Genomic DNA, 23,666 nt, shown 5'->3' with positions numbered 1-23,666 from the left:
TTCTACTCCAGGCCCTGGAAGCAAGCCCATGGATCCAAATGGAGCGAGAGAAATGGGTCGGTATTCAGATCTGCAACATGGGCTCTCAGCACATAGCACAAAGTTCCGATCGATGGGCGTTCAAGACATACTACAGACCACTGCTGTTTGGAGGCCAAAGGATCAGGGGTACACAGTATTCCTTTATACTTCCGGTTCCACAAGTTCACGATGCTACTTCAGATGAACGCGAACCACAGATATTCTGTGGCAGGCCCGTGAACGCCATGGTCGACCTGTCGCTCATCGCAAGCTGGCACAAGATCTGTACGTCAAGACATGAAGATTTAGCAAATGGCCATGGTTGCCGTCCAAACGCACACGAGCCTGTACGAGACTTCCGAGTCATTGATGTCCAGCAACGTTGCGTTGTACGGACGAGCGGCAAATTCGACTACGCGGCACTCAGTTATGTCTGGGGAAATGCGAAGCGTCTTGTGCTATCCAAAGACAACGAAGCTTGGCTCACTACACCCGGAGCGTTGTCGCAAGCCGAAGACAACGTCCCCCAAACCTTCAGGGATGCATTGGAAGTCGCTACAGCCCTAGGGATTGCGAACCTGTGGGTAGACGCATTGTGCATCGACCAAACCGACTCCGAACAGGTAGATCATCACATGAACGCAATGGACAAAATCTACGAATCTGCGGTTCTCACCATAGTGGCCACTGCTGAAAATGCCGACTCGGGTCTTCCGGGTATCAGCCTTCCTCGTGGGCCTCCGCAGGCGGTGTTCCAATACAAAGGAGTCCGCTATTTGAGTTCTAAACCGACGTTTGGTGCTGCCATGCATAATTCTCCGTGGGAGAAACGCGCCTGGTGCCTACAGGAAAAACTCTTTTCAACCAGACTCCTTGTTTTCACTGACGCTCAAGTCTTCTATCACTGTCGCGCCGCAACGTGGTTCGAGGACACGATTATGGAAATTACGAACAGCAACCATGCAATCGTACGTATGCGAGAGGACACCATGACCCAAAGGAAGGACAGAAAGTATCAAACCTCAAACCGCGGGTTGGTTGATTTTCTCAAGTACACAGCGTACGATACCCAACATACTGCGTTGAAAGACGAAAGCTTCTGGTCGCTTGTCCAAAACTACAGCAAACGGGAACTGTCTTACGAGGACGATGTGATACGCGCCTTTGGGGGAATCCTACGATCGGTAGAAGCACAGCATGGTCGTGCTGTATGGGGTATTCCTCAATACCATTTCTTACGAGGCCTATCATGGTTTCACAGCGGCCCTCAGATGGGCTTACGCCGAAAGGGGTTTCCTAGCTGGAGCTGGGTGGGATGGCACACCGGCCGTAATGACCTGTGCTTTGCGAACTGTAAGAGGAAGGACAACGATATCGGAGTCATGGATGGCCGATACCGTGTTGCTCGGAACAAGTACAACGGACGTTCTGTGTGGGATCTCACCTGGTACCACTACACGGAGGACGAACACAGCCATCAGATGCGACTAAAATCAGTGCAGCTTGAACGTCCAAGTAGCAACGGGGAGCCGCATATTTCTCCGCCTGCGATCACAGCAGTATCGCGTCCTGATCCTGAACTTTCGAGAAGAGCCAAGAGGAAGCACAAACGTTTGCACGAATGGGGTTTGCCTAGCCACCCAGGAAGCACGAAACCTATTCACGAATTAATGCCACCCCTTCCGTCTGGGCCAGACATGCCTCGGTTATCGCACATCCTCCGATTCTATACGAGCGTTGCTACATTGCTCGTTGATTCGGAAGGGTTCACATATTGCCCGGATGTATCTTATCATCACCTCCTTGTCCCTGGTACCGACATCATGATCGCTACAATAGCCTTAAACCCACACTGGTCTGGTATCGGTAAGACACACAGCCTTGTCTACGTATCGAGACACTGCTCGGACTACAGCATATATGTAGAGCGAAACGACCATCTTCCGGAGCGGCTGCACCTCCTCTTGATTGAGAGCGTGCCGGGATGGGGTGAAGTGAAGAGGAGAGTGCAGTTGGTACAAAGTGTTAGTATCTTGGACTGGAGGAAGGCGAATCCGAGATGGGAGTTGGTCAATTTGGCGTGAAATTTTCAGGCTTCAAAGCGGCCGACGGCCAATCCACCATTTCGTCTTTTCACTACCAAACGGGTTGAAACCACTCCTTAATGTAGTAAGCAGTTTACTATACTGGCTGGTATCAAGGACACATTGGTGAATCTTGTATGATGGAATGCTGATGTCGACTGTATTGCAGCGCGATGCATCCACGAATAAGAATGCGAAGGAGATAGGCGCAGTAAACGCTGTGTATGGACCTAGCCCTCCCTGTGATGGCGCGCCTTCTCCGCTGCGATGCCTTTCGTTAGCGCGACAGCTTGCATGATGTGAAGACAAACTGTCGCGCCGCCTTCTACCGGTAGCTCTGCATACCCGCCGTTGGCCCTCGTCTGACCCACCATGTTCTTGGGCTATCGAAGACACCTCTAACAGAGTGTGCATAGGTCACACACAGCGGGCGCAGCAGGCTTGGGCATGCCAGAGTTTCAGCCTTGCACTGCCACACTATATTTCTCATATCTCCAGCTCTGCTTCCCCACTTTGCTTCTGCCTTCTGCTTTCCAACTCCCATCGCAATCACCAAAAATGCACGAGTAACGCTTGTCTTCACCAGTTGAGGACTTTGCGCATATACTCTTCTTACTGTCCTCGTCAAACTCTGCAGCTCGATACTATCAGATTCAGGCAGGCTGGTCTCAATCCTCTTGTCTCTGGGTCCTCTAGCTAATGAAGAAGTAGTCCAACATAGGGTACAGATGGACTTTGTCTACGAACCGATCGATCTCGATCGCCCCGCATTTCGACTTCTACAACTACTAAGAGGCAAATGGTCGCCCATCAAGTGTGTATTGTATCAGGCCTACCTCGATGGTGCCGATACTATCCCGTACGATGCGTTGTCATATACCTGGGGCGGCACGGATAAGACTTCCACTGTAACTGTCAACGGAAAACCCCTCGATGTTACGGAGAACCTGCACTTGGCCCTTCAGCATCTTCGCTCAGAAGACGTAGATAGGGTAATCTGGGTTGATGCTATTTGCATCGATCAAAACAACATGAGAGAGCGGGGACATCAAGTTCAACAGATGCGTAAGATCTATTCGCAAGCAGAGGAGGTGGTGGTTTGGCTAGGTCAAGCGACGCAAGAGACCGACGTCCTCATGGCGTCACTACGAGAATTGGAAGAACACAGCTCAAAGCATGGGTGTAAACGCAGTCACTGGGATCTGGCACAATGGACCAACTTATGGCTACTGGTTCCTAAAGGTCCAGATTATGCGCTACGTTCAGGCTTAGATCAACTCCTAAGAAGACCGTGGTTCAAAAGAGTCTGGGTCTTGCAGGAGATTGCCAATGCAAAGAAAGCAAGCATCTTGTGCGGCACCAAGTCTGTCCGGGCACAGATCTTTGCTCTGGCTCCGTCGTTCATACACATTAAGCCAGACTACCATTGTCCAGCAGTCTTAGACATTATGCCCGGCCACCTGCGGGAGGAGACCTGGTGGAGCGAGAACAGAGATCTGTACAACCTCTTGCTGAAGTTCAGCGAAAGCGAAGCAAGTGATCCACGAGATAAGGTCTACGCCTTACTGGGAATATCGTCAGACGCTCAGGATACCGACCGCCTACGTCCAGACTATACGAAAGACCTCCAGAAGGTGATATACGACACGTCTGCATTCTTGTTTGAACCATCAGACGTTTCCTACGAGACAATGTCAGAGCTTGTAGATGACCTTGCTTCTCGAAGTGCTGCATCCTTTGTAGAACTTGCAAAGACATCACACGCAAGCAAAGCAGACCGCTTTCTAAAACGGCTGGGACCCGAGGTGCCACTATCAGAGGATCTTATTAAAGCCGCCGCAGGAAACGAGAGAAGCGGACTGGAAATCATAAATTTTCTTCTTCAGAAACGCGGCAATGAGTTCAGGGTTACAAGGGGAGTAATCGAAGCTGTTGTAGGAAACACGACAAGTAGAACGGACATGATGGCCCTGCTTGTTCGGGAACACGAGAATCCCATCAGGCACATAGTCATCGAAGAGCTGTGGAAAGCTTATAACGAGGGTTACGAGGGAGTACGAGAGCTTTTCCACAAGAACCGCATGTTCGGCTACGTGGACCTGGGAGTAAATAATATTGTATGCGATGCGTCTCTAGGTATACTTTGCAAGGCGGTAGGAATGCTGTTTTCGGATGCACACACAAACGTCGACGTGGAAGAGAGAATGCACGATATTGTATCCCAAGCGGCTTCAGCTAAACGTCACGAGGCGGTAATAAGGCTGCTAATAGAGTAGAGCGTCTCTGAGTATGTCCCATCAGATCTGTAACTTTTTATTCGTCATTGAATATGAACGGCTAGTATACAATTGTAGCGCAGTACACGAATGAATCAGGCTTAGCTTCAGGCAACAGCACCCATGTGGCTAGCCTCACGATGCTACAAAATGCGCAACCATCTCCTTGGTTCTCCATGACATCTTCGTTCTTTCAAGCTCTGAAATTAATACGCAAGGACTTGTCGTGACCACAATGCTACCAGCAGGCGTCAACGGATGCGGAAACTGCTCCGATTGCACTCTAGCAGAAGAGCAAGCACGACTGAAAGCCGCCCAGGAAGCCACACGCAAATCTCATCAAATCAACACCGGAGACGCTTCCCATCTGTGCACGGCCGAATCTATCCATCCGGAATGTTCGTTCAACAAATTAGATCACGAGCCGCTTGCGTGGTCCCTCGCGCCCACAGATATCCTGGACCAGAGCAACAGCCCACTATTTACGCTTCTCCCTCGCGAAATCAGAGGGATGATTTACGACTACGCGCTCACAGATACAACATCGTATCCCGTGGATCGCGACCGTCCTGAAGACCCGAATCCTTTTGCGCGATTCGACCGCGTCGCTGGGTACTCTCGGAACCGTGCTGGTAATGATTTGTATCCGTCGGATATTGCTTTCGCGCTGCTGTATACATGCAAGGCCGTTTACTTGGAGACGTACGCTACTCCCCTGAGAATCAATCCGTACATCACGGGGGAGCTGTCGACACAGAAAAAGAGGAAACATGAGCTGCTGGCTTGGCAGATGACAGAGATACGCAGCTTGGATATCACGCTTCCGCAGGACGGGTTGGAGAATGGCGCTTTGAGGAATTACCTGGTTGAATGCTGGAATGCGGAGTCGAGAAACCAGGGTCGTTATATCGTACCGCGAAGAGCTATATGCCCATCCGACAAAACACGGCACGAGATGCTAGAGTATTCCAACGACAACACCAACATCTTCATACCCGCAGCGCACGACTCACCAAACAAAAAACGTCCCACCCCCCTCATCAACATTCTAACCAGTACCTCTCCCCCCTACGCTTCCCCCTACCTCTGCACTCACACCCTCCTCATCCCCCGCCTCCAACCCATCCACCACCTCACCCTCCGCCTCACCCACACCGACTGGCGCACATGGAGCAAACCGCACAACAAAACACCCACGCGGAACCTGCACCTCGACCCAACCTTTGGCCTCTACGCGTCCGGCCACGCTTCCCACTCGGCCATGCAGCGCCGCGCTTCTGAGCGTCGTCTCGCACACCGGTATCCGCATCCGCTGCACCCAGAGTCTTGGGGCGCGCATATCGCTTCTTTACTTCCGCGTCTCGAGACGTTGACGTTTGTGCTCGAGACGTGGAAGGTGAAAGAGGAGCAGTTGGAAAGTGTGGTGCAGTGTGCGAAGACGTGGGAGTTTTGTGCTTGTTGTGAAGTAGGAGCAGAAGGGAAAGAGAAGTGGACGTCGTTGGTTTGGGATGGAGAGGTGGTGGAGAAACGGTGGACGAGAGGACTGAGGGGATTGCGATTGCATAAAGATGCGAGTTGGGCGGATCGGTGTAATGAGTTTGAGGTGAGGGTTATGCGGTACGTGAGGAAGAGGGCGTAGGTGTAGAATAGTCATATCTTCTTATTTCACAACTTGCATTGCCAGAACCAAGCGTCGTCAGTCTATAAATGGGCATTATTTTCTACATTGCCTGTCTGGTATCCTAACACAAAAACGCATTCATCCATGCGTCGTCCATCCATCCATCCATCTTCTAACCGAAACAATTACCACCCCCTCTTATTCCCATCATCATCATCTAAAAAAACCTCACACCGACCCATCCCCAACCAGCGTCTCATCATCCTCCCACGCAAAACTCCAATCCTCATCACTATCATACGCATCTTCAATCCCATCCAAACCCCATCCGACATCTTCGCCAGCCATACGAATCCGCTCGTCCTCTTCATACCGCTCAATCGCTTCTCTCTCACTCCACGTCAAGCCACATAAGCCCTGCTCCAGTTCCTCCTCCACCTCCTCCACTCTCGGCAGCAAAAAAATCCTAGGAAAAGCACGCTATGATCCACCATTGAGCAAATGTTCAATCGCGCCCTGGACATTTCCACCACTCCGTCGCAGCGCCGCGACATTCCTGTCAAACTCATAAAAGCCCATCTCGTTCAGCTGCCTGAGTTGCGTCTCGTAGATTTCTTCTGGCGGCCGGTTATCAGCCGGTGCCGCGGGCGCACCAAAACCTCCTCCAAATCCACCGCCGGGGCCAAAGAGGGCAGCAAAAGGGTTGGCGCCGGCGCCGCCTGGTTGCGCTGAGTCGCCTGTAGCTCCTGCGCCTTGGCCAAAAGCAGCGAATGGGTTTGCTCCTGCGCCTCCGCCCATCATCTGCATCATGTTGCGCATAGCCTCCGGGTCTTGCATCATCCGTTGGGCTGCTTCGGCAAAAGGGTTCGCCTGTCCGCCTTGTGCACCAGCTCCGCCGAACAGGTTGGGAAAAGTGCCTGACGCATCCTGTGTGTTTGGTGCCGCACCGGTGTTGGCACCCTGCTGAGGAGCGAAAGGGTTCTGGCCTCCCGCAAACAGACTGGCGAATGGGTTTGCGCCGGCTCCTCCAGCTCCGGCTCCACCAAATGCAGTAAAGGGGTCCGGGGCTCCAGTTGTGTTGGGCTGATTTGGTGTCGCGGTTGTGCCTTGACCGGTTGCGGTCGAACCTGGTTGTGTTGTGTTGTCTGTAGCTCCTGGGGCTGGGAAGCTGGGGCCGCTGTTGCCCATATTCCGCTGCATCTGCAGTTGCATGCGCATCATCTCTGGGCTGAACATCATGCGGCGCATCTCGGGGTTTCGGAGGACTTGCTGGAGCATCGGGTTGTCGCGAATCTAGTCGAGTTAGAGCAGGGAAAATGGAGTGAGGGTGCAACTCACCATGGGGCTTTGCAGCATCATGTCCACCACCGCCGGGTTGTTCATAGCTTCGTTGAGTTGCGACAAGAACATGGGGTTCTCCATCTGCTCCAGCATGGCCTCGGGGTTGGTGGGGGGTCCGCCCATCTACAACACATCAGCATGTCCCTGTTGAAAAGCGAGCAGAACTATACTTACGCCACCATCTGGCCCAAAAGTGTCCATTCCCGGCAGACCATGGAAACCAGCATAGCGCGCACCCGTCAGGCCAGCAAGCGGGTTGTTGCCTGTTCCTGCCGCAATGTTGGTCGGCACCTGTGGCGTCTGGGCGCTGCCTCCACTAGCTGTGCTTGTTGTGCCCTGGTTGGCCGGGTTCTGTCTTGCGTTGCTGGCGGCGCCCTTGACAAGATGAATTGTGTGGCCGTCCTTGATCTTGACGCTAGCGAGCGTATCCGGGTCCTTCAGTACGCGACCAGAGTATATCAGGCGCTGGCGCTCGGCGGGCACATCTGCGTATTCCGACGTCGAGAGCTTGGCCTTGAGGTCGGCGACTGTGGTGGCGCTGGGCAGGGTGAGGACGTGCTTCTGGTCGTTTGCAGCCTTGACGTTGAAGGTGATCTGCGTGTCCTCTGTGCCTGTGGCGGCGGCGGCGGCGTCGTCGGCCATGGTGGGTGTGTACGAATGTGGGGTAGCGATGTCAGCGATGGGAAGTTGTGCGGGCACTCGGCGACGTAAAAGCTGTTAATTCTACGACTACAGGCAGCGAAGTGATACGTGTCGTCGAGGCAGAGGCGTGTGGTGTTGACTGGGAGAGAGGCTGTGGTTAGCTCTGGATGGGATTGGAAGGCAGTAGAACGTCACAGGTGGACCCGCTCCTGGTACCCTGCCCTGCCGTCGCTAGCGCGCGCCCGTGCAGATGGCACTGCTCCCGCTGACTAAGGCACCAGAGCCAAGCTCCCGGGTGGGGAAAAGCGCCTGGGGAAGCATGCCGAGGTATATCGTCGGGGAGAATAGTTATCTGCCCTATGCGAGCTACAACAGCCATGCTGCTTACCCGGAGAACCATCTCTCGAGCTCCTGACTGAGCAATCGCCGTTCCATCTCTCCCATCGCCAATTCACATCCACATCCAAATCCAACATGAGGGGCATACAAATCAAAGAATACGTCCAGGTACATCCATCTCTCACCTACCACCCACCCCCGTTAACCAAAACCAGGGCCCAGACGACCTCAAAGTCACCGACCTCCCCACACCCGTACCCAAACCAAACGAGTACCTCATCGCCATCCACGCCTCGGCAACCAATTTCTTCGACCTGCTCCAGATCCGCGGCAAATACCAGCAACAGCCCGCCTTCCCCTGGGTCGCCGGCTCAGAGTTCTCTGGCGTCGTCCTCAAAGCGCCGACCTCACTCGCAGCCGGCAAGACGCCACGGTTCAAGGAGGGCGACAAGGTCTTTGGAGCGGTACAGGGCGGCTACGCAACACACATTGCGTGCACAGAGGACAGGATCCAGCCCGTGCCCGAAGGATGGAGCTATGAAGATGCGGCGGGTGTCTTTGTTACCGCGCCGACGAGCTACGCTGGGTTGGTAGTGAGAGCAGGTATCAAGAAGGGTATGTCGATTGCTTCTCCTGTACCACTTCTACACCGTCTGTAAAGACATGAACCTAATATACCACCCCAAACAGGCGACTGGGTCCTCGTCCACGCCGCAGCCGGCGGCGTCGGACTCGCCGCCGTCCAAATCGCAAAAGCCTTCGGCGCCACCGTCGTCGCGACCGCCGGCTCCGCACACAAACTCGACGTCGCGCGCTCCTTTGGCGCAGACTACGTTATATCCTACCGCGACAAGGACTGGCCCGAGCAAGTCAAGAAGCTCACGCCCAAGGGCCGCGGCGTCGACATCGTATACGACCCCGTTGGTCTCATTGCCCAGTCTATGAAGTGCACTGCCTGGAACGGCAGGCTGCTCGTCATTGGCTTTGCGGCTGGCGATATTGAGAAGATGGCTACGAATCGTATTCTGCTCAAGAATGTGAGTGTCGTGGGACTGCATTGGGGCGCGTATGCGGTGCATGAGCCGGAGATGCAGGACAAGGTCTGGGACGGCCTGTTCCAGCTGGTCAAGGAAGGAAAGTACAGGGGCACTGCTTTTACCGACACCGAGTATGTGGGACTGGAGAGTGTGCCTGCTGCGCTCAAGGCGCTGGGTGGACGTGATAGCTGGGGCAAGGTCGTTGTCAAGGTGCCGCAAGAGGGAGCGAGCAAGTTGTAGTCTGTTCGACATTCTGCCAGACGATAATGCGAATGAAATACTTAGACTCAAAGCTGTTAATATAGTCAGCCACACCATCCTTTGATCAATCTCACATGCAGTCCTACAACATGTAATTTTACTGCTATTCAAAGCTCTAGTCTGAAGCTACGTAGGTATACAAAACGGACCACTGGCCCCTTTCGCTTCAATGATATGCATTTTTCAAAAGCCAAGGCAGGCCGATTATAGTCGTAGATAAAGTAGCGGAAAAGGTTTCAACGCCTGGCCAACCTCCGCGGCAGCCTTTATTCCCTCTCTTCGTTCATTCTGTCCCCATCAAAAAAAAAAAGTCAAACGATGAAAAGGGACAAAACGCCATAACCATGCAAGCAAACTATGAGCATGTGCGCTGACTGACTTCCCTAGGGTCGTAAACCGAGGCCCTGGAGTATCCCGTCTTACGACATGACTAATCACGCACACTCAATCCAGAGCGATCAGTAAACATGCGCGTAGCAATGTTCATAGCAAGGAGTTCCTGGAAGAGGAGCTTGGCAGCGTAGGGGATGTGAATCTGCGAAATACGCGTTTTGTTGTGGCAAGGACGGCATTCGTAGAGGCCCTTCTTGAGTTGTCTGCATTACCCAGTTAGCAAGCCATCTTAAGAGAATCAAGGGGTACAAAGAACTTACGCGATAGGACTCATCAGACCACAGATATCACACACGTGCACCGTGTACGCATCCGATACCGTGAAGAGACGCTCCTTCAAAAACGCCGCCGCACCGTGAGCAATCATACAATCACGTTCCATCTCTCCGAAACGGAGACCTCCGTCCCTAGCACGACCCTCGACAGGCTGGCGAGTGAGAATCTGCAGAGGGCCACGAGCACGCGCGTGAATCTTGTCGTCGACCATATGCCTCAGACGTTGGTAGTAGGTAGGACCCAAGAAGATTTGCGTTCGCATCTTCTTTCCAGTGTGGCCGTTGTACATGATCTCAAAACCACGCTTTTGGTAGCCGGCATCCTCGAGCAGACCAGACACTTGGTCGACGGTGATGTCGGTGAAAGGCGTGGCGTCACCTTCCTGTCCCGTGATGGCACCGACCTTGGAGAGCAGACACTCGATCAAATGGGCAATTGTCATACGAGACGGAATGGCGTGGGGGTTGATGATCAGATCCGGCGTCAGTCCCTCCCTTGAGAAAGGCATATCTTCTTGACGGTACGTGATACCAATGGTTCCCTTTTGACCGTGGCGAGAAGCAAACTTGTCACCAATCTGTGGGACCTTGGTAGTTCGCGTACGAACCTTGACGAATCGGAGGCCTTCGGTGTTGGTGGTGAAGAGTACCTGGTCGACGATACCGTTTTCGGTGCTTCGGAGTGGCGTTGAAACATCACGCTTGGTATGGAGAGTAGTCTTCTGGCCAAGCTCCTGTGCATCGGTCGCAATGGGCGCCGTCTTTCCAATGATGATATCATCACCAGAAACACGCACACCAGGCGCAACAACACCATCGTCATCAAGCTTGTCGTATGTTCCACCCTTGAGGCGGAGCGTGTCGGCACGGGTAGGCTTCTCAAACTGCTCGAGAACGTTGACACCAATACGCTTCTCTTGCTCAGTATATGCACGGTAGAACAAACTCCTGAACAGTCCACGATCGATACTGCTCTGGTTCATAATGACGGAATCTTCCTGGTTGTAACCACCGTATGTAGCAATGGCGACAATGGCGTTCTGACCAGCGGGTAGCTCACGGAACTTGAGATACTCCATCGACCGAGTAGTTGCCAGTGGCTTCTGGGGGTAGTACAGGACGTTCATCATGGTTTCCATGCGTAGCGCAAAGTTGGTAAGGGCGACACCCATGGCTTGCTTACCCATGGCAGATTGGTAGGTGTTACGGGGCGACTGGTTGTGATCGGGGAAGGGAATGATACTGGCACAGATACCGAGAATCATGGCCGGATGAATCTCGCAATGAGTGTAGGCGTGGATGCGGGGGTCTGGTAGTGGCTTGAGGCGTCGGAGACGGTGCTCGCCCTCAGTGGATCGCTCCGCCGCAGGCAAGCCCATCTTCATCTCCCGCCACTCCTCCAGATCCTCAGGAGAGAACGTTATCATGGCGGTCTCCTCCTCTTCGGCGTCTAGGTACTCCACAACGCCATCTTGAATAAGACCTCTCCAGCCATAAGTAGCTGAATCAATCTCATCCTGACTCCACCCCTGTCGTGTGCTGGTCTCTTGTTGTTCCTGCTTGAGCTTGTTACTGATCTCCTTGGTGAAGATGAGGTGGTTGCGGTTTGGCTTCCGGATGTCGTTTTCAACAACGAACAGTGGCCTCATGACACGGCCAGCATCTGTAAAGATCTTGAACTCTCGGTCACGAATGTCACGAATCAGACTCATCTCGTAGGATAGAGTTCCGTTACGTCGCAGCTCCTGCACAACGGTGACAAGTTGTTGAGCGTTGGAATGGACACCAACCCAGACACCGTTGACGAAGACTTTGGTGGCATCGGGGTTCTGGTTCTGGTCGTACTCTTCCAGAAGTTGCATGTTTCGCTGTGTCATGAAGTCGATGATGGGAGAAGCGTCACTACCGACACTAACGTAGCACATCAAAGACAAATTCTTGACGAGACCACAAGCCTGTCCTTCAGGAGTCTCGGCAGGGCAGACGAGACCCCAATGAGAGTTGTGAAGTTGTCGCGGCTTGGCCAGCTTTCCATCACGACCGACGGGGGTGTTTGTTCGACGCAAATGGGACAGTGTGGAGGCATAAGTGTATCGGTTCAACACCTGGGAGACACCGGCTTTCGCGGAAGCGGCCTTCTTCTGGTCACCCCAGTTTCCTGTTGCCAGAGAGTATTTCAGGCCGTTTGTGATGATGCTGGCCTTGACAGCCATCTGAACGTTGAAATCCTGGTTGTTCTCCACACATCGCTGGAGGTACTTGTATACGTCCTTGGTGAGCTTCAGGAAGAGGATACGGAACAAGTTGGCAACCAAGGGTCCAGCCAAATCCAAACGCTTCTTTCCGAAGTGATCACGATCGTCCTCGTCGCGGCGACCCAGCACACACTGCAAGAGGCGGTGGATCATGTAACCGAAGAAGTAGGCCTTGCGTGTGTCCTGGCCCTCCTTCTGGGAGATGTGCGGCAAGAACTCTCGCTGCATAATGTCCCTTGCGAACTTGAGACGTCTGTCCTTTGTACCAGAGTTGGCACCACGCTTAGCGATGAAGTCGAGAGCAGTCTCGCGGTCTTGGACAACCGAACCCTCCTCGATACTGGGCTTCAACAGCTCCAGCATTTGTGTGTCGGTGCGGTCGTAAACGATGTGGCTCAGAATTTCCTCGTCGGAAACGATACCAAGCGCGCGGAAGACAATGGCCATGGGCACATCCGCCTTGATGTATGGGAGGGTAGCGTATGCGAAGGGACCGGGGATACGCTTGCCGGGACCAGCGAGCGAGTTTTCTGCCCACTTGATGTTGAAGGAGGAGATCAACCGGGTGCCCTTTTCGACAGCACTTCGAATTTCGGCTATCCATGGAATGGGGCCCTGCTTCTTACGGAAGACCTGAACAATGTTGGCGGCACTGCGCTCCTGGGCAATAAGCACCTTTTCACTGCCGTTGATGACAAAGTATCCACCCTGGTCGTAAGGACACTCGTTCAGAGCGAACAGGTCTGCGTCGGACTGGGCTCGCAAGTGGCAGAGCTCTGACCGCAACATGACGGGCAGCTTTCCGATGAAGACCCTCGCCGCCGCGCCATCATCCATGGGCATGTCCTCGCGCTCCCACCGAATCTGCGATGGCCCGCCTGTGTAGCCTCCCTCCATCTCCTCGTCGTCGCCCTCCTCTGGCTCACGGCCTTCGCGGGCGACCATGATTCGGTTCTCAATGTCCGCCAACATGGCACCCGAGTAGGTAAGATTTCGTAGACGCGCCTCGTGGGGATACAGCTGCACCGTGGTGCCGTCGCCTTCGGTGTGTGTTGGCCGCGCAAGGTAGACGCGCCCGAATTTGATTTCATAGCGGCGCTTGATAATCGGATTCTCCTCCTCGTCGGGGTTGTAGGGCGTGTTCTGCTCGAGGATGACGCTACCGTTTTCCTTTACGATATCCTGGATTGTGTTGCGCGTGAACTCGTCGTACGAGTCGAGCTGCTGCGACACCAGACCCTTTGTGTCGAAGAAGGAGCTGATGACCGCCCAGCAGTCTTCGGGCAAGACGCGGTTTTCCTCATCCTCGTATTCGTCTTCCATGGGGTCGTATTCGTACTGGTCCGCCATGGTCGCGACTGGATGATTAGGCGCGGGGGAGTAAAGGGTGGTGGGTGAAGGCGGACGTGTAGAGTCCTTGCTGAACTTGATGCGACGGCGGCGACTGCCTCCCCAAAGGACGTTCCGGGCTAACGCTGCGGGTCTTAGCGCCGCCGCGTATCACGTGATTATGCTAGTGTGACTCCACCCGAAGATCAATTACCAAGCATCCTCACCGTCTCTTCTGTGCGCTCGTCCACAGGCTTGTAAATTGCCGGAGGTCTCGAGGAGACCTAGTCCGGTAATAATTATTAGGTTGTGCTTGAGGGAACGGCTGGACTGTTGTATAGCTTTGGTCTTGTTTCGCTGGGGCCTAGTTTGTCCATGTCACCGCTGTACCGGGGTTCTCGGCGTGAAACCGTGGTTCTCGTGAAGTCGGTAAGTCGAAATAATCGTGCGCGGGAGCATAGTCTGCGCACTCGTACTCTGATATCAGAATGCAGTCTGGGTGAGCAAGTTACGTGGTGACGTTGATTTGATGGAGGTGTCTGCAGTGGCAACATCTCTATACTCAGACACGCAGCGGCGAAGTATCTCAATCAATCTTATGGTGGAACATTCTCAGCAATTTCATACTGCTCAACTGAATTCAGGTTTCGCAGCATCTGCGTCGCAGTATTCTGTAAAGTCCTCTGCCGCCACACTTCGTACGCGGATCTTCATGTATTCAAAAAGCACATCGCTTCCCAGCACCACAAGCTGCCAGTCACGTCTCTGGACTCACCAAGACTCAACTCATCCTGAGATACAAACAGGGTACCTGAAGAGTCCTTTGGTGAGAGCGGCACCATCAGAAAGTCCAACCTTAGTGCCACGAGCATGTATCACCCTGATCCCAACACTGCCTTCCTAGTGACCTTCACACCCACAGCGCAACTTCCGCCCTTCTGTCTCCAGTACCTCAATCTCCAACTCCGTCTCTGCCTCCCGGAAAGCTCGACCCACCGCATCTGGCAGCGTATGCCTATGCGTCGGGCAGCTGCCAGTCCGCTCCACATCAGTTGCAACATGGTTGCAAAGAACCTCGCTCAGTCGAACTTTCCATAAGCTCCGCATCTGAAGCAGCGCGAGTATCCAGCCAAAGCTCAACATCCTCTCGTCCTCGGGTAGCTCTTGGAACTTGGAAAGGTACTTCCAACCCGTTGCGAATATACCGGCAGGGTGCTTGAACCACAACTCCAACTCCCGCAAGTTCGGGGGCAGGAGATGTGTTATATCATCCCTGTCCTCCCATACCGTGCGTTCATCATCAGTGGCTAAGCTAGAGCACGATACTGGCTCGAATAGTGCTAGGGCAGGCACACGCAGAATCTCCAAAGCAGTAAAGGTACTAAAGTCCGCGCTTTTCCAACTTCGGAGAGTTCCAGCGTAGATTGTATCGGGCAGAATAGTGAGTTCCCTTAGCGTGTGTTGGGTTTGCACAAGGCCTTGAATGCACGCATCGAACGGAATGAAGCTGTCGCGGGTGGACCATGTGAATCGTAATTTTTCCGGTTTGGGAGTACCGCCAAATTTCGCCGCAGCAATCGGTGCAATGATAGGCGCGTAGTCGATACTCTTTAGGTTTTCGAAACTTACATGCCATATCTTTTTGGCTGCCTCGCTGGACCACATTAGGCATATCCGTTGAGAGGTATTGTGTCGTACGTATAGCGTCGTGGCTGATGCGAGTGTGAAGAGCGCCCTAGCATTGTACAATCGGCGCTCGGGGCAATTGATGACGATTTCTTTAATAGTTGGTTGGTTTCGCAACCTGGAAGCAAGGTCAGTCTCTTATACAACGCATGTCATGTAACAGCAGACTTACATATACGCAATATCATATGATGTAAACGCGGTCGTCAAATGCAACTCCGGCTGCTCCACAATGAAAACATTCAAGCGCTGTAGGCTCTGGATCTTGGCAAGAATAGCGCGGATCGCGTCTTGCTCGAGTACGAGGTTGTCTTCGAGACAACAGTCAATCTGTAAGGTCTGCACCAACTCCACAAGGTGCGGGGAGTCTGTGAGCGCTCTCAGTAGCAGTGAGCAACGCGCCGTAGAACTTGATCTGTGTTGCGCAGGTATCTCGATATCGCCAAATATAAATCGCTGGCCCGAGGCTGTGAAGCTGCGATGTGTCGTGCATAAAGCACGCCAGTCGTCCTTGTCGACAAGGTAGGCGAAGATCTTGTCAAGCAGCTCGTTGGCGAAAGTCGTAATCTTCGGTTGAGACATCTTCATATGATATGAATGTTCCGTAGACTGCCCTGGTAGAGTTTGGGTGGTGAGCGGGCAATTTGAACGGAGGTAGAGAAGAGAGTACAGAGAGCAAATCGGCGGACAGAAATCGGACCCGCGACGCGAGAACTGCTGCCTAGGATAGAATTCTGGGGGTTAATTAGAATGTGGCGACCACCGCGTTGCAGTTCCGTATGTCATAGCTCAGTGAATGTTGTGCACTCCTCTTCTCAATCAGGTAACCCACATGTCTTCACGATGTCCCTTTCTCTTTTCCCAAAGCTCACCCTTCATGATCCCATGCACATAAGAGTCGCCAATAAACTCCCAGGTGGCATCCGTACCTTCACCCTTCTTCCGCAATATCAGTGGAGTCGTAACACCCCCAACCAGCACTACATGATCTCCCAGCCGACATATACTCGGCACTAGCGCATAGTATGTCGTCTCAAGCTCTTCAAAATCCACCATCAATGCGCCCTTCCGATTTGCCATAGGTCCTACCATGTTCCTAAATTGCATTTCAGGATTGACCCAGCCAAAGCGTCGCAGTACACGCTCAACCAAGACAACCATAATATAGCAGACCAGAAAGCCGTGAATGTGAAATGTATGAAGGAAACGAAGAGTATTCTGGCGCTTCTCAAATGCTAAAGAAGCGCTGAGTTTAACGTCTGGGGTGTAATGCTTCGTCCCGGCCATGAACGTCTCATACACGGCTCGCTTTTGGAGTTCGTCTGTACCGCGCTGAGTTCCGAAGAGAACTTCCCATTCGTGGATTTGTTGCTGGTTGTATTGTAGTAATCGTGCTTGTTCGAGCAGGGTTTGGCGAATTGAAGCTTTCCGCGTTATCCAACGGCGTGGTGTGAGCTGGGTGACTTTTGCTACCGTGACTCCGTACAGCCTGAGCACCTTGGGCAGCTGCTTCAAGTCTTCTGCAGAGTTTGATGGTGAGTTCCATGCCTTGAGATCGAACCTGGTTTCGAAAACAGAATCATTGGAGGCACAGTAGTCTGGCACTGAGCTAGTGTCACTTGCAAGCCTCTCGGCATTGAGAAGCGACAACGGTGTTGCTTCCGTCCAGCGCCAGTCCGGCGCCCATGATGGAAGTGTGTAAGGTGTAATATTTGGGCCGCTTTCTTCACAGGCGGTGGCGATAAGACGAGGGATATGAAGAACTGCTACTTGTGCCTTGTGAAGCGCGCGCGCAGCCAAACGCGTATAGACTAGTTCCACGGTCGTGGCTTCCTCGTAGTCTGGCTCGACCCCCAGCTCTTTCAATGCCTTGGAACATCTCATACCATAAAAGGCGTAGATCTTGTCCCTAGGATCACTCGCCAAGCACACCCGGTGCCTCAGCAGTGTGCCAGGCCAATCAAGGTCGACGCCGCTTGCCCAGTCCAGCTCACTCATCTTCAAGAGGGCGATGTTGTGTAGACGAATGCCGTGGTAAAACTCCCATAGCCACATCTTGGTCGTTATCAGATACATATACGCAGCTATCAGTGAGTCCCAGGGCGTCAAAGCGCTTCCACACATGCACCACACCCGGCTAGAAACAACAACTTCTTGTACGATCCATGCTCGCTCAAAGTAAGGTCGGTCTAGTAGATGTAGCAAAGTTTCGAGTGCTGGATCGCCCACTTTGACCTGGACGCGCACATCCTCCTCTTCCGCTTCTTTTGCTGTCAGGGTGATTTGTCCCTGTTCGGCCATCTCTCGTCTCCATGTCGTACCCAATTTAGAAGCATAGTCGAAAGCTGCTGCTACTCCCTTAACTTCTGGCCCCAGCCAGCTCACAGTGAGGTCGGCCTTCATGTATATTTGTCGCATCTTTGGTACGTTTTCAGTCTTCTCGTCCTTGTCTTCCTGGTTGAAACAAACGCTGTCGATCCATAGAGTGCGTGCTTTCAGCCAACGCCATCCGCGTATCCGATATAGCAACGGTATCAACGTGGCGGGTATCTCGAGAACATTGTCGTTCTCTAGGTCCCGAGGTGGAGCTGCGTTCGTAATATGGATGGTACCTTTGTGTGTCAGCGATCCCCAGCAGTACGAGACAGCATAGAACGCCGGAGCTTTGGATAACAATGTTGTGTACAGTCGACCAGTGATTGGTCCACTCGGAGGACCGCTGTGGAGTTCCAGCAAGCGTATGTATACATCTTCTGAGTCGCGGAGGACTGGCAGTGGTTGGTATTGATATGGCATGCTTGCGCGCGAAAAAAGGTTGATGATTTAGGGAATGTCGTCAAAACATTGGGGCGCGGGAAATGCGCAGATACCTATTGCTGCTGCCTGCCTTCTTCGGCATATCCGTATGCGCATCGGAGACCAAAGCGTGTTACACCCAGCACGAGGTAAGACCGGTCCAGACGTCCCTTGAGCGCCATAGCTTCAGCTCGCTTGTTTGTGCCGGAAGAGAGAGCCGCGGGGCCGAATGGAGGTGCGCCTCTGCGGCTGAGGTTTGCAGGACTACGCCACGCCATGTATGCGAACCAACGCTCATGTGTGATGCCGAAGCTGGTGCTGGTGTACAGGAGATGGTACGGAGTCCACCTTCATGGAAGCCGCCGTGTCTGCCAAGGCCCAGCACGTGACAACCACATGCGAACATCTGCTCTCAAGGCTATCTAGCCTTGAGCCATCAACTCACCTGCAAAACACATCACGATTCCCGTCTGAATATATCTCGATAGTGTGTCCGACACACTCAGGTCAGTCGTCTGGCTGAGCGACCTCGGGAGGCACGCGCAATCCGGACGCGTGTCTGGTAAGACGGGAACTTAGCAAACTCCCAAGACCCCAGGATGTAAACCAAGAGGTTCATACCAAGGTATTTAATGCGAAACAGACGTTCGATTTACCAGTTCGCTACCCCACCATGATGCGCGCCGATACGGACCCTAGCTTCCCTACTGTCTCCACCCCCGATCCCTCACCCCTTCACATGCACCGCCTCCTAGCGCCATCATCGCCATCATCGCCATCATCACACCAAGAGTTCTTGATCTGCCGTGAATCGAGTTGAGCAGTTTGTGCAACATGTTACAACGCGGGCGCCCTGCCCGCTGTAAACTTTGTCGGCCCTTCCAGCTATCGACCCCGCGTCACGAGAGCAAGTCGATGAAAGTTGGTTGGCTAGCTTTGACAACTCTACGCTTGGCTCGGAAACTGACCATTCTGAGAGGCTCGCAGCATCTAGGGTGGCCAGACCAAGCCCGCGTTGGCTGTGTCCAGCTGCAGACGCCAACCTTGGGCTTCATCTGATGAAAACGTAGCTACTTTTAAGAGTGAGTCCTCTCCCTTTGTCTTCAGATCCGTCTCCATCCAGGCTGCGCGCTTGAGCGTGAACACAATATCCGGACCGAACCACTCCACAAGCCTTGAACCATATATTGAGTCGCCTCCGGGCCACCACATGCGCGCGGTCGGTAACTGCGCAACCCATGTTATGCACGCAGCTTAATCGGACCACATCAGAGTGCCAACCTCCTGTACACACGCAACATCTCGAATCACTCTTGACTCTTGCTCCTATCTTCCTCTCGGGACGCCGAATTGTCCAGTCCTTGTTATCATGTCGAGCAACAACACCGAGGAAGAGGCGCCGCTGGGTGCCAAAGGCGATGTTATCGTTGTCGCTATCGTCGTGCCTTCGGTCTTGATTATGTTACTTCTTGGAATGGTCGTCATGTCAGTAGCCATACGAGTAGGACAGAAAGTATAAGCATGTCTAAGCTGACGATAGGACACGCCGCAGAGCCTCCCTTTTCCGATCATGTGGCCGCGACGAATCGGAAAGTAAAGAAAAGCGCTGGAAAACGCGACAAGAGGAGCTAGAAAGTCACATCAAATCTCAAAATTTCTACGATTGGCTCGCAAGTCAGAAAGAGAAGTCACCCGGTACATCACAGCCACACGATCCACTGTGGTGAGTATGTCGAATGAGCTTTGTCGGTTGAGCAGGCTGATTGACAGCGCGCAGTGCCATCTGTCTGGACGATTTTGCCGACGATGCGCAGGTTCGGGGCCTCCACTGCTCTCACGCCTTCCACTCACACTGTCTGGACGAATGGTTCATAAGGTACAACGAGTACTGTCCATTGTGCCACCGACCAATAATACCGGGCTCTCGAGCGTCAAGGAGAAGAGCTCGTGAGCGCCCAGAAACGACCCTTCCAGTAGTCTTAATGGTATAGATGGGGAAATGGACAGCAAAGATATTCCGGCTCCGCTTGGCTGTCGAGTCTTCGGACAAGCACATATGAGTCTGCATGGGCCTGCATGAGCCTGAATTGGTAGCCTGCACTTATCAAAGACAATCATGCCCGAAGGAGAAGCTCGTTCCAAGCTTGAAACTGCTGAATATGCAGTCGTGCACAGCTAGAGCTCCGGGGAGGCGGAACGAGGAAGCGCAAGAAGATTCTGGACCCCTCGCCTACACGGGAGCATCCGCGCAGAAGCCGCTTACGGCAACGTGTCGGTTCCCCAGTAATTGTCTAATTGCTTTTGGGAACCATTGCACGGGTCAATGAAACGGTTTGGGCAAGGACTATAAGAATGTGGGTCGGCATGGTGGACTCAACACATGTCGTGCCTCAGGAACGTTCAAGGACGACTCGATCAAGCGCAAGGGTAGTGTCCGGCTGATGGAAGGAATCGGATTGCAACAACATGAGGAAGTGACAAGATGTCAAAGTCGCAGGATAGTGAAATGCAGACGCGGCTCGCAACGGCCCTGTTCTGCCAACAGCACTGCCTCAATATGACCAAAGACATGCCACGCAGAATTCTGGAGCTTCACGGAAGCCTCGTGAGTTATCCTGCAGGTCTTGCCAATAGACAAGTAAATTTCAGAGCTGGTTGTGGTAGTCTTCAAGCATGACGGGTGCTATTCGCGGGGCAGCCGAGACCGCTAGCGGGAGCGCCACTGGCTTCCGCTTCGACATAGCAGGGTGTGCAGCATTTCAATCCACCCAAGCCATTCGCTATGTTGTAATTCTTAGGCAGAGGGGCGATTGCTCTCCGAGAACGATGCGAGAAAAAGACTGTTGTGGCTAGAGATCGAGATGAGGCGCAACGCTAGCATGAATGCGGACACGAAGCGGGGCCCAGGGAAATGTCACGCCACCCTCAGGTGGTCTGATCAGTCACTAATCTAGACGTGCGCGGAACCTGGCAGAGGACAACTTCCGCACAATTGCTGTACCGAAGTGCCGTAACGAGCGGCGAACGACTCCTAGGCTTTGGCTATCCTTTGCACCTGCCACTCTCGAGTTTGCATCTTCGGGAACTACTGGCCGCTCGGGAGACCGTACCTCAGACAGGCCCTACCACGAAACGTTGTGGACTTCGCCTGAGTAGTCACCTTGTGTCTTACTCACCCTCTTTATACGACCGCCAATTCCGAGTAAAACCCAGACAAACTCTCTTCAAACGCCTGGCTACAGCTTCGCTCATCGACCCATCCTGAGTGCCGACAGCTGTCTCTTAATCTTGACAAGAACAGAGGAAGTGCCTGCGCTTATATCCTCGACCCCAGACCGCCCTGATCCTGCAACTTGCCGGCTAGTCTCACGTGTGGCTTGGCCAGCGCACCTTAGCGACTGTATCTCCTGATCAACGCGTGAGCTCTTCCGTGCAACAACCCACCCGCGGACTACCAACATGGCTCTCAATTGGGACGCATTCCTCAATACTGAGAGTTTCAACCTACCGAACGACCAATGGTCCGATCTTTTACCTCCTACGTCTGCCCCTCCCAACTCGCAAATGCCCAAATCTACCACCACCGACACGTCAGGCTCTTCACCTGAAGACGTCACCAATTTTGACTCTCTTCTCGGGGGACAATCAGGCGATCCCTACTTTGACGACTCATTGTTCCTATCCAACGATTACTTTCTCGGCGACCTTGACGTCCTCAAGCCCTTGGGCAACAACGTCGGTGGCGGCAGATCAACCACCGAGTCGTCGCCCGAGCCTACAGCAGGCACTCGTAACAACCCACAGTCTCAGACACCGGCATCGCTAGTCGACCAATTGAGCCAACAACTACCCCACATGTCGCCCGCTCAGAGGCAAGCACTTCAACGTGCTAACACCTTTCCCAACCCGGGCTATGAGTCTTTGTTTCCCAACAATATGGATTCCGGTTTCGTTGAAGACCTCACCTTCCCAGACGGTCCAAAGGGGTCATCATCCGCCACCAAGCCGGGGCTCGAGAGAACTCAAACAACAGCAGCCGCCAACGCTACCACAAAGCGGACCAAGAATAAGCCAGACATACTCTCGGCTTGCTGGACGTCGCCACTATGCCCGAATCATGACCAGATTGATGGCACTCCACCTAACCCGTCGACGTGCGGCGGCGGGTGTGCCCCTTTCTTGTTCGCCGACCAAGATGCTCTTCCAAGCATTAGCAATCTGCTTTCAGACCCGCAAGAAGTCACTCTCGAAGACGGTGTGGTAGAAATCCAGCGGCGGCCCAAGAAACGATCAGAGAGCGACGCATCAGCAAACGGCTTCTTAACACGTCACTCTAGAAACGAGGAGTCTACCACATCCCCGGCAGACGAGCGGCAACGGATGAAGAGTGAGACCACAGAAGACAATTCTACAAAAGCGTCGCCTCAAGAAAACAACGATGAGGACAAGCCTAAGTCACGCCGACGACTGCCACACAACCAGGTCGAACGAAAGTACCGGGAGTCGTTGAACACGCAGCTAGATTCCCTCAAGCGTGTCGTGCCATCCCTTCAACAAAACAACCGAGCATGTGACGGCGCCGACATTGAAGATCTCCCAACACCCTCGAAGCCTAGCAAAGCAGTCATCCTTGCATCTGCGACTGCCTACATCAAGCAAATGGAGAAAGACAAGAAGAGAGTAGAAGAAGAGAATCAGCTGCTCCGAACAAGGGTCAAGGCCCTCCAAGCACTTGTCAAGTGCGACGACTGCAGCCTCATGCAGTATGTCATGGACCTGAAGATTAAGCAGGCGAGTTGAAGCGTTTCGTCGTCTCTTTGCCTCTTTCTATCCTGGGTAGACAAGATGCTGGCATCTACACAGCATTCACGCGGCGTTTGGTTGGGTCACGGATGAAAACGTAAAACGATCCATGTCAGCGGTCACAGCTTCTTCAATCGATAAGATGGTCGCTCATTTCACGGCCGGCTTGTACTGGGTACACACAGCATGTCGATGTTACATAATGATGGTGTTTGGGACTGGGATGGTATGCGCTTAGGCAATAGCGCTCCATGGCGTTTGTGTGATGTCTTCGCTCTTTGCGATGTTGTAGAGTTTCTACTGTAGTTGAATGCATGGTTTCTTCACTGCCGTTACAATGTCGCGCGATGTGCAATGTCCAACTGGGGGCAGCGACCGCTGAGGTTTACTTTTGGGATCGCATAGTATCATTACTATTATCTAACCAGGTGCCGTTTTCGACCACGCAAAAGACCCATATAAGAAAGGGACGAGATTTCCACCATATATATATGCCCCCAAACGCCA

The 23,666-nt window shown here is 53.2% G+C and overlaps 6 protein-coding genes across 6 annotated transcripts; 3 read left to right on the top strand and 3 right to left on the bottom strand.

Moving 5' to 3' along the window:
* Nucleotides 1–6,482: 6,482 nt before the first annotated feature.
* Nucleotides 6,483–7,985, bottom strand: ACET3X_007146 (uncharacterized protein; the record flags this gene model as incomplete). Its single annotated transcript, XM_069453354.1, has 3 exons — nucleotides 6,483–7,295; nucleotides 7,341–7,466; nucleotides 7,518–7,985. 3 exons carry the CDS (start codon nucleotides 7,983–7,985, stop codon nucleotides 6,483–6,485), a joined length of 1,407 nt encoding a protein of 468 aa, XP_069305914.1.
* A 352-nt stretch (nucleotides 7,986–8,337) lies between these two features.
* On the top strand, nucleotides 8,338–9,605 carry ACET3X_007145 (uncharacterized protein). The gene is made up of 3 exons (XM_069453353.1): nucleotides 8,338–8,492; nucleotides 8,540–8,939; nucleotides 9,015–9,605. The coding sequence occupies exons 1-3, from the start codon at nucleotides 8,460–8,462 to the stop codon at nucleotides 9,599–9,601; spliced, it is 1,020 nt and encodes a 339-aa protein (XP_069305913.1). The 5' UTR covers nucleotides 8,338–8,459; the 3' UTR covers nucleotides 9,602–9,605.
* Nucleotides 9,606–10,052: 447 nt separating this feature from the next.
* Nucleotides 10,053–13,895, bottom strand: ACET3X_007144 (DNA-directed RNA polymerase II subunit RPB2; the record flags this gene model as incomplete). Its single annotated transcript, XM_069453351.1, has 2 exons — nucleotides 10,053–10,218; nucleotides 10,276–13,895. The coding sequence occupies 2 exons, from the start codon at nucleotides 13,893–13,895 to the stop codon at nucleotides 10,053–10,055; spliced, it is 3,786 nt and encodes a 1,261-aa protein (XP_069305912.1).
* Nucleotides 13,896–14,774: 879 nt separating this feature from the next.
* Nucleotides 14,775–16,142, bottom strand: ACET3X_007143 (uncharacterized protein; the record flags this gene model as incomplete). The annotated part of the gene is made up of 2 exons (XM_069453350.1): nucleotides 14,775–15,678; nucleotides 15,733–16,142. The coding sequence occupies 2 exons, from the start codon at nucleotides 16,140–16,142 to the stop codon at nucleotides 14,775–14,777; spliced, it is 1,314 nt and encodes a 437-aa protein (XP_069305911.1).
* Nucleotides 16,143–19,725: 3,583 nt separating this feature from the next.
* ACET3X_007142 (uncharacterized protein) lies at nucleotides 19,726–20,651 on the top strand (the record flags this gene model as incomplete). The annotated part of the gene is made up of 4 exons (XM_069453349.1): nucleotides 19,726–19,841; nucleotides 19,897–20,079; nucleotides 20,134–20,232; nucleotides 20,522–20,651. 4 exons carry the CDS (start codon nucleotides 19,726–19,728, stop codon nucleotides 20,649–20,651), a joined length of 528 nt encoding a protein of 175 aa, XP_069305910.1.
* A 1,164-nt stretch (nucleotides 20,652–21,815) lies between these two features.
* On the top strand, nucleotides 21,816–23,156 carry ACET3X_007141 (uncharacterized protein; the record flags this gene model as incomplete). The annotated part of the gene is made up of 1 exon (XM_069453348.1): nucleotides 21,816–23,156. One exon carries the CDS (start codon nucleotides 21,816–21,818, stop codon nucleotides 23,154–23,156), a length of 1,341 nt encoding a protein of 446 aa, XP_069305909.1.
* Nucleotides 23,157–23,666: the final 510 nt, after the last annotated feature.

The sequence above is a fragment of the Alternaria dauci genome, chromosome 6, assembly GCF_042100115.1.
Source record: "Alternaria dauci strain A2016 chromosome 6, whole genome shotgun sequence".
NCBI classification, from domain to species: domain Eukaryota; kingdom Fungi; phylum Ascomycota; class Dothideomycetes; order Pleosporales; family Pleosporaceae; genus Alternaria; species Alternaria dauci.
This window is presented reverse-complemented; position numbering and strand designations above follow the sequence as displayed.